This window comes from Nelumbo nucifera, chromosome 7 (assembly GCF_055504915.1).
Source record: "Nelumbo nucifera cultivar China Antique chromosome 7, China Antique-T2T, whole genome shotgun sequence".
Taxonomy (NCBI): Eukaryota; Viridiplantae; Streptophyta; class Magnoliopsida; order Proteales; family Nelumbonaceae; genus Nelumbo; species Nelumbo nucifera.
The window spans coordinates 41,758,039-41,768,174 of record NC_142655.1 but is presented as its reverse complement, the minus strand read 5'-3'; the positions used below and the strand labels follow the sequence as shown (position 1 = coordinate 41,768,174).

General features: G+C 37.9%; 1 protein-coding gene across 1 annotated transcript; it reads left to right on the top strand.

The window, feature by feature from the left end:
- The first annotated feature begins 7,997 nt into the window (after positions 1 to 7,997).
- Positions 7,998 to 9,905, top strand: LOC104590351 (uncharacterized). The gene is made up of 2 exons (XM_010248980.3): positions 7,998 to 8,431; positions 9,121 to 9,905. Exons 1-2 carry the CDS (start codon positions 8,228 to 8,230, stop codon positions 9,643 to 9,645), a joined length of 729 nt encoding a protein of 242 aa, XP_010247282.1. The 5' UTR covers positions 7,998 to 8,227; the 3' UTR covers positions 9,646 to 9,905.
- Positions 9,906 to 10,136: the final 231 nt, after the last annotated feature.

The window sequence follows — 10,136 nt, the reverse complement described above, 5'->3', positions numbered from 1 at the left end:
CCCAAGAATGAAAAATTAGGGCTGAGAACAGCCCCCTTCGAACCACAGATTCAGTCAAACCAGTTTGGTCCAATCTAGTTTGAATGAGTCTAGGGTTTGATTTTTAATTCAAGATTATGATCTGAAATTAAATTACTGATAAAAGACATTCAAGAATCAGTACAGGGGCTGTTCGTAGATCTGCTACCCTGCAAAACAGATGTTAGTTCACAGTTTGCAGTTTCCCAAATTGCATATCGCAGATAGCCGGACCCTAATCTGTGAAACTCCTTCCTTTTGCATAATCAGCTTCGAATTTGAATGGAATAAAATAGAAAACCCTAATTTCTATTAATATTACATCAAATCGAATTCCTATACATTCAGTCTAAAAATTAAAAAAAATTAATTACAGACAAGAATGTAAAAGAACTACAAAACACAAATTTCTTGCGCCAATCAAGATTACGATCTCCACTGTATGAATAGCCCATAGATCAAGATAAATATAAAGAACAACTCTAAATATATATCAGATTTAAAAATATTTAATTTCATATCAATCGCCCCTAATTTGGGAACCGATTTCCCAGAAAATCAATAATCTGCGCAAATCGGGTAGAATGTCTTCTGCCCATTTGCGCAGTTTTAGATCTGACCAATTTCGGTTCAAGATTTGAACCTGGCTCTGATACCACTGAAGGGATGAGAGATCCATCATATGGATGGCCGAACCCTGTAGGTAGGTTGGGCAAAATTTAAAAAAATTTTCTCTCTCCCATGTGGGAATTACATTCCCTATTTTAAAAAACTGCATTTTCAAGGATCAATCTTTGAACCTAAACCGAACCAAATCTGAAACCAAAAAGTAGGAGAGGGATATACCTGATACGGATTAGTAGTAACCCCCAACAAAGGTGTTCACGCCCAAGGAGAATACCAAAGACTGCTCCCACTGAAGATGACACAGCGTAGGGTGGAGCAGAATCAGTAGGATGGCTCTTTAACAAGAACCTGATTCTTCACCTAGAATCTGATGGAGGGCGAGTGAGCACAACTTCAGATCACATTTTCTGCCAAAAGGTGATATCAAAAAGCCTTTCTTGATCGCTCCTATAGGTGGAGATCGAACTGGTAATGGCGGCAATAGCAGGAGAAGGCAAGAGTAGAAGATGGGGTCAGTCCAACTGTATACTGTCTTCTCTCTTGAATCAGTAAGACTGAAGGATGAACTGGAGGTTCGCCCTGCTCCTCTATTTATACCCTTAAAGAGAACATCTCCTAATCCCAATATTGTATTTGGATTTGGACTCTCTTTAAGAGATAAGGATAATCCCTTATCTTATCTGCAGATGAAGATCAGCCCTCCTAATCTAATTAGGAGTTTCATGATCCAAATCTTTATTTGGATCTGGACTCTCTGAGTGGATAGGGACAATCCCTTATCCTATTTGCTGATCTAAATCCCATAACTGCCCCTCTTTAATTAATCTAATTAAGCCAGTTCGAATTGGGATTTAGGCCCATTGAGTCCATGTGCTCACTTATCCTCCAAACTGTTGCCCATTTGGATATCCTTGTATGGCGTGGGACCCAAACATTGAGTTACACATCAGCAACATGGGTTCAACCCAGCCTCTGTTACAAGGCCAGGCCGAATTCACTATAGGAGACAGTGAACCCCTGAGTCCATCACCATGGGTTCTTAATGGGCCCAACATTTACACTAAATGATCCTTAGGTCAAGCTACCTCATAAAAACCCAAGGACTGTGGGCAAATGCAAGATTAGCCCATCAGGTATTATCCTCAATGGTCTTACACTTAGCCTCTCAGCCCATAATGATCAAACACTGCCCGACAAGAGAGGACCTCTCCCTTGGCTGCAAGGAACAGTGTTGCACTCTCTACTCACATGGATTCCAGTCAAACCCAGGGCAAGAGCATTGGACTGTTGTGAAAAACATACTAAAATACCTTCGAAGGACAAAAGAGTTTTGGCTGGTAATCGATGGTAGTTCACTACAGATCCATGGGTATACTGATGCCGACTTCCAGTCAGATCCAGATGATAGAAAGTCTACATCTGGTTATATCTTCACGATAGGATCATGTGTTGTTTGCTGAAAAAGCAGCAAACAGGGGTCCACGACGGGATCCACAACCGAAGCCGAATACATTGCCACAAGTGAAGCTTCCAAAGAAGCTGTATGGATGAAGAAGTTTATTCACAAATTGGGAGTAGTTCCATCCAGCACATCACCCATTCCATTGTTGTGTAACAACAGTGGAGCCATTGCTCAAGCTAAGGAGCCACAAGCCTACTCGAAGTCAAAGCACATCGAGAGGAAGTACCATGTACTGCGGGAGATAATTGGAAGAGGGGATGTCCTAATTCAGAAGGTAGCATCAGCGGAAGATGTAGCATACCCATTGATTAAGCTACTAACACAGAAAGTGTTTGAGAAACACGTGGAGAGCATGGGACTCTGGCTTATACCAGATTGGACCTAAGTGCAAGTTGGAGCTGTTAGACAATGTATGCCCTTAGCTCCAATCAGAATGATGTACATTACAACATTTAATGTAAATGAGTAAAGTACATATTTGATTCATGTTTTTATGGTGTGTTTTTGTGTAATACCCTTAAACTGGACACATATGAGACTCGTGTTAGTTTAGAATCTTCACAGCCGTTGGATAGATCTGGGGAGATTTATCCTGCCAAGGCTAACACTGATGTGCCTCCAAGTTGGTTGGGGTGGCTTTTCTCAGCTGCTAGGATGAGACCTAAGGTACACGCAGTGTGGGTTTTCTTGAAACCCTAAACCGGACCAAAATTCCAGTATTGCCCTGGACCTTGGAGATAGATGGGCAAAACTGAAATGTTACACCTGACCCCTAGACTCGATTATGATACTACACTAGGTGTCGGATTGGGCTGTCTTTGATATGCCAATCTGTGAGATACTTAGAGGGGGTCAAAACCTGGGTATGTTGGGACAGTCCAAGAATTCATCTGAGTGGGTGATCATATAGTGACAGGATCAGCCCCTTTGTCGGACAAAGTGAATGATCGGGGATGCACTCTCTCTAATAGAAACCTAAACTGTCAGCAGTTGATTTCAACCGTTGAAATTTATTTTATAAAATATATTTATATAAAGATATACATATATATATATATATATATATATTATGGTTTTCGAAATGTTTGCAAAAGGTTTTAATTCCTGTGATCCATGTGAGTAGAGAGTGCAACACTGTACCTTGCAGCCGAGGGAGAGGTCCTCTCTTGTCAGGCAGTGTTTGATCATTATGGGCTGAGAGGTTAAGTGTAAGACTATTGAGGGTAATATCTGATGGGCTAATCTTGCATCTGCCCATAGTCCTTGGGTTTTTATAAGGTGGCGTGACCCAATGACCATTTAGTGTAAATGTTGGGCCCATCAGGGGTTCACTGTCTCCTATAGTGAATTCGGCCTGGCCTTGTAACAAAGGCAGGGCTGAACCCATGTGGCTTATGTGTAGATCAATGTTTGGGTCCCACGCCATACAAGGATATCCAACTGGGCAGCAGTTTGGAGGGTAAGTGAGCAAATAGACTAAATGGGCCTAAAGCCCAATTCGAACTAGCTTAATGAGATTAATTAAAAGGGGGCGGTTCTGTGATTTAGATCAGCAAATAGGATACTAGATTATCCCTATCCACTCAGAGAGTCCAGATCCAAATAAAGATTTAGATAAGGAAACTTCTAATTAGATTAGGAGGGTTGATCTTTATCTGTAGATAAGATAAGGGATTATCTTTATCTCTTAAAGAGAGTCCATATCCAAATACAAGATTTGGATTAGGAAACTTCTAATGGGATTAGGAGAACCTCTCTTTAAGGCTATAAATAGGAGAGCAGGCGAACCCTCAACACACAACATAAATCATCTGACTGATTGCTGATTTCCAGAGAGAGACAACATAATTTGACTGTTCTGTCTCCTTCTCTCTTGCTCTTGCCGCCATACCAGTTCGATCTCCACCTGTGGGAGTGATCAAGAAGAGTTCTTGATATTACCTTTTGGCAGAAAAGGTAATCTGAAGTCGTGCTCACTAGCCCTCCATCAGATTCTTGCTGAATAATTCGGTTCTTGCTAAAGAACCATCCTGTTGATTCTGCTTCATCATGTACCGTGTCATCTTCGGTGCAAGCAGTCTTTGGATCTTTCCTTGGGCGTGAACACCTTCATTGGAGGTTATTACTACTTCGTATCAGGTATGTCCCTCAACTCCCTTTTGGTTTTAGATCTGGTCTGGTTTAGGTTCAAGATTGATTCTTGAAAATGCAGTTTTCTAAAATAGGGAATGTGATTCCCACATAGCAGAGAGAGAAATTTTTTGAAATTTCACCCAACCTTCCTGCAGGGTTCAGCCATCCATATGATGGATCTCTCATCCCTTCAATTCCTTCATAGAAACCAGCCTCAATAGTAATTGTATAAGTATTTTTGACATTTTCATACCTCTTTTTAGAAGATTCTACCAAAGGGGTTCTACTTGTAGTAATATCCCAGTGTTCAGGGGAATTGATTGTAATAACTAAAGGGAGGTTTCAGCAATGATCAGAAACTTCAAGAGAGGTTTCAGCAATTTACCCTGAATAAAAGAAGTCTTGGGGCTTTAGACAAATGGTTTTCTTGTGACTAAAGGCACGACTGGAGTTAAGTTTAAGAACAGGGGCATTCAACTATGCCAAAAATCTCCCTACAGATGAACATCCAATGGGTTCCACTATCTCTGTAGAGCAACGTTCCCAAGTGTCGCATAATTCGTTGTTTCCTGATGATCTCTTATTCATTGTTATACTGAGGATTCAAGCTTCTTCACCTTTTTTTCTTTCCTCAACTCTTTGTTTTCTTTCTTTCTTTTTTTTTTCTATATGTAACATGGTTTTCGAACCGCCGTTGACCTGCGCAGTCGGATCGTTTGGCCCGGAAACCATCTAGGCAACCGGTTCCATTTTATCCAAACACAATTCCTGATTAAAAACTGTTGAATCAGTCAATGATTCATTGACCTAGGCGGTCAAACTGTCAATACGTTCAACGTTTTTAGCCATTTCTAATTTTTAGTTATTTTTTTATTTTTTTAATTTTTATTGTCAGAAGAACGAACCATCTATTTAAATCAAACAATTGAACCATTAACCCAAAAACCGATGGTCAAAACAGTTACATTTTCAGGTTGTTTTTTAAAACCATGATATACAATGATTTCATGTGGTATCTAATTGAATTACCAAAAAATTAAGGTGGCATCCAATTGTAATCCCAACATTATTTTTTTTTATATCATTACCATATTTAAAGGTTCTCGATCATTGAGTACACAATACATGTTCACCCAAATGAAGGTAGCAAACTATGCATCCAAACATCAGCATAAACAAATTTATTTAATAATTAATTTGGTTGGTAAGGAATTTGGTGATTATTTTCTGGATAAATCTCTCTCTCTCTTTGACCAACCATCTCCTTTATTAAATTTGTGATGGCTCTCAAGTGGGAAGGTACCTAAATGCATCTCCTTTATTAAAATTTTGATGGGGCCGACGGATATCAACATATGCAATCAATTGGAGGTACCTTTTCTACAAGAGCAGGTAGTTGACTATTCATCATTCAACAAATCTCAACGACTAGATATCTAACTCTCACATCAAACCATGGAATCCATATAAAATAAACCATCTTTTTTCCAAGTTCTAAATTCCAATCCATTTCTTTTCTACAGTTTGATTATTATATAATCTTTGCTGTTTTAATTTCTTTATCAATTACAAACAATTACAATATGTTAAAAGAGGTTAATGCCCAAATTGGGTTAGTTAGGGAATTCCCACCCATCTAGAGATCTGCCTTTATCAGACACATGGGGATCATATAATCAATCCAAATCATTCATCAAAAAGGAGACGGGGGAGTTGCGGACTGTTCTTCTCAGAGACGCATCCTGTTCTTCAATCTCAAATAAAAGGGAAGCAACGGTTGAAGGAGGAAGAAAGCAGCGGCTAATGCTTGGGTTTTGGGTTGAATAACGACAGGTAATTTTGGTATTACAAAATTGACCGAAAATAATAAAGGGTAAAATGGTAAATTAATGATATCTGTTAGTGAAGTTACTGTTATCTTACTGAGATGGTGAGTTTTTGACGTTTTGAAAAGTTGTGATGGGTTTAAGAAATTTCGGAAAAATTAATGGTTGGACAATTTCCCTTATTTTAAAAGTTATTCAAAGCAATGTTTTAAAAACCAACCTTAACAGTATTTTCCTCCAGATCGCGGCCACTAGTTCAATTTGTCTGGGTCAAGTGGGTCAGACCATGCCACATCATCATTTATGTATTTAAAGTATACACACATACATACACACATACATACATACATACATATATATGTATGTACAAATACACATTTTATCAATAAATAATGTATAATTATGTTTTGGATATGTTATATGTATTATTTTATATTTAGTTATGTTTTTAATTCAATTTTTAATTTTTTATTTATAAAAAATATTAAAAATTACGATTTGAAGCCAAAAAAAGGTTTTTTCACAAAAAAAAATAGCAAGGTAAGGAGACATTAGAGTAAAAAATCATATAAAAGATCACCCCAAATAGACATTGGAGTAAAAGAATTATGGCCTTGAAAAATTGATATACATTAAGTGTGCAATTTATAACTGGATCAAATGGGTCAACCGTTAAATCGGCCAGGTTAAATGATTTTTGACTGATTAACGGGTTTTAACAAAACCTAACCGTAATAATTCGAATGATTCAAATGGCCTGGAGGTTCGAATGGTTTAAACAAAACCCAACCTTTAAATTAATATGTAAATTCATATTTAAAATTAAAAAATTCCTCTTAATATGAATTAGGAGGAAACGAGGAGGCTCTCTTACTCGTTGTAAGAGAGACCTGGTATTTAAGGAAATAATGGTCATGTTGATATATTTATCAAAGTACATCATGAAAAAATGGGATATCACATATATTAGTTAAAAAAAAAAACAGAGAAATTAGCTTCCTGTTTCATCAACAAGTCGCCACTCGCCAGTAGTTTCTGAATAGAAAGCTCATAAATAAGGCCAAGTTGAAATCCATTTTTCCTATCTCTGATAAATATGGGCTACACATCTCTCTTCCTCATAATAAGACTGTTTAATTTTGGTCAGTAAATGAATTAAATGACTCAGTCGGTTACACTTCCAAATATACCGAGTCCTTTTTTTTTATTTATTTTTCTTTGATATAATAAGCTGAGTCCAAGTACTGTGAATCAGAATGTATCAAATCACTTGAAGATGAAACTCACAGATCACAGTCACTGATATCTCAAATTAAAAAAACCAAAAAATAAGGAAAAAGGCCAAATCAATCCCAGACTTACCCTCAGCGCCTTAACCTACACCCTATTGGTTGTGGGGGGTTTGACTCTAATCCTTAAGCAGATCCAAACACCTGCGCAAATGGCCCACATCCAATGGTATGATGCACGGTTGAGATCTAATCACCTCCACCTGGAATAACACGCCAGATATATCTGACGTTGGATATGACACTACCAAACATGAATTCAAGTACTGAACCACATCCACCCCTGGTTGAGAATCTTGAGATATAAAATCCACCATACTTAATGCATAATGCCAAATCAGTAACTTCCTCCAGATAAGATTCAAATAAGTGGTAGAAAAAGTCTGTGACAGAGAGAGAGAGAGAGTCGTCTTAGAATTAAATGCGTAAAATAGCGTATCAGGGGAGCTTTAATTGCAGGAACAAAAGAGGTGCGCACAAAAACGAGAGAGATTCTCGCGACGCAGAGAAACTAATAATTAATTAAATAAATAATCAATAAATACAGAAATTATTATTTAATTTTTTCTGAATTAGACGAAAAGGCAGTGAGTTTTTTTTCTTTTGCCCATGAAACCCAACTAGTACTTGAAAGCATTAATTGCCGCCATTACTGACAGCTCCCTTTCTCTCTCTCAATAATCTTTTCCAACGGATTCCATTTACTGTTCTTCCTGCTCTATTTAATAATTTTATTCCGCATTTCAGATTTTCAAATCGTCATTTCTCTCTCTCTCTCTGGAGACTTTGCTTTTGCTTTTGCTTTTGCTTTTTCTATTTCTTTGTGGGTTCTCTGGTTTCTTGCGCCTTGGGACGGTTTGAGAAGTCCGATCATGGCGGCCGACGTGAGTTCTTTGGTACGGATATTGAGCGGTTACAAGGAAGAACAGATGAAGAGCAGCGAAGGAAGTGGTGGGAAGCCGAAGGTGTTGATTACCAGGGATTTGCTTGGTGGATGTTCTTCGAAGCTTGGTTCCACTGAATTGGATCTCGATTTGCAGGTCCCTAATGGCTGGGAAAAACGTCTTGATTTGAAGGTACTTCTGGGGTTCGGATTAACCCTGATTCTTTAATGAATTTCTTGTGATTCTTCTGTTTTGTAACATGAATTTTAATGCCCTTCTTTGTTGGTTTTGTTTAAATTTCATGTATGTAATTTTTTTCTTGGTTTCTGATCAATCTTTCTTCTCTAATGTTTTTCTTGTGATTCTTTTGATTTAAAGCACGAATTCGATGCCCTTTCTCTGTTTTTTTAATTTTTTTTTTTTCTGAGGTTTGGATTTCAGAAACCTAATTAGTGATCCTGGACTTATTTTATTTTATTTTTTGAAGTGTCATATATCGACGCCCTTCAATGGTGATGGTTATTATTTTTAAACGCTAATATTATTTTAATTATATATCCTTCTATTCTCTCTGCAACTCCATATCCTCTGAGTTCTGAACTTCGATTCCTCAAGGTTTTGTTATTTTGATTAATAATAAATTTTTTCCTTTTTTAGCTATTTCTCTGACACCCTTTTTCTTCATCTACTTTCTGTCTCTCTTTTCTCTCTCTGAGCTTCAAACTTGTACCTTCTCCAGAAATTAAACTCTTTTTCTTCTCTAGAACAAGCAAAAGCAATTCCTCTCTGTTTCTCGTACTTGTGCAAAATACTAAATTTCTGTACTTCTGATTGCTTTTGCGATTCTCTGATCAAACCCATCTCTCTGTTTTCCATTGCAGTCAGGAAAAATTTACCTTCAGAGATGCAACTCACCCAACTCATCATCGTCGTCTGAATATAAGCATCAGCAACAGAATCGAACAGTTCCAGGTCTTCAAGACTTGAATTTCCCTCCATCATCAACGTCTTCGACTGCCAATCACTTCCCTCCATCATCAACTTCAAATCTACTCGAAGACACATCTTTGGATCTGAAGCTTAACCCTGCTTACGATTACCAGAGCGTCTGCACTCTCGACAAGGTAAAATCCGCGCTTGAAAGAGCAGAGAAAGAATCCGTTAAGAAACGCTCCCGCTCCACTGATGGCTCCTCATCGTCTCCTGTTCGTTGTTCTCTATCATCCCCATCGATCAGAGACGAGGACGAAACCGATGATGAGAAACGATTATTCGCCGCTGGATGCCCAGGTTGCCTGCTTTACGTTCTGATTTCTAAGAGGAACCCGAAATGCCCGCGCTGCGATTCCGTCGTTCCTTCGCCAGTTCTGAAGAAACCCAGAATCGATCTCAACGCTGCTGCATAAAAAAAGATTAAATGACAGAATCACAAAACAGATGAAGATATCATAGATACAATTAGGATTTATTTTTCCTTTTTTTGTTAATTATTAAAATTCTGTTTTCATTTTGTAAATGAAGGAATAGATCATAAATGGGTTAAAATTAGGAACGAGAAAAGTCTGATTTTGATACATTTCAAACAGATAGTCATGATTTTATTGGTCAACCTGATTAATGTATCATGTGCATCAATTAATGGGTCATAGGATTATTTTATAATCTATCTGACGGTCAGATTTTCTCTGCTGTTCTCGTTATTTAGTGGGTCCTACCTGTCCCTAACATTCTGCCTTTTTAGGTCGTCATGGAAATAATATACCTCTGGAATCTGGATCTTTAGATTGGCATCTATCTTAATCTAGCTAAAGTGGATCATTACCATCACACCATCCAATGGATGTTGATGCCAAATGGATTCCAATCCTATAAGAAACAATCATTATTGGATCTCGTC

Coding starts and splice junctions, on each gene's coding strand:
- LOC104590351 (XM_010248980.3), top strand. CDS start 8,228: ATGGCGGCCGACGTGAGTTCTTTGGTACGGATATTGAGCGGTTACAAG. Junction 8,432..9,120: donor AAAAACGTCTTGATTTGAAG/GTACTTCTGGGG, acceptor TTTCCATTGCAG/TCAGGAAAAATTTACCTTCA.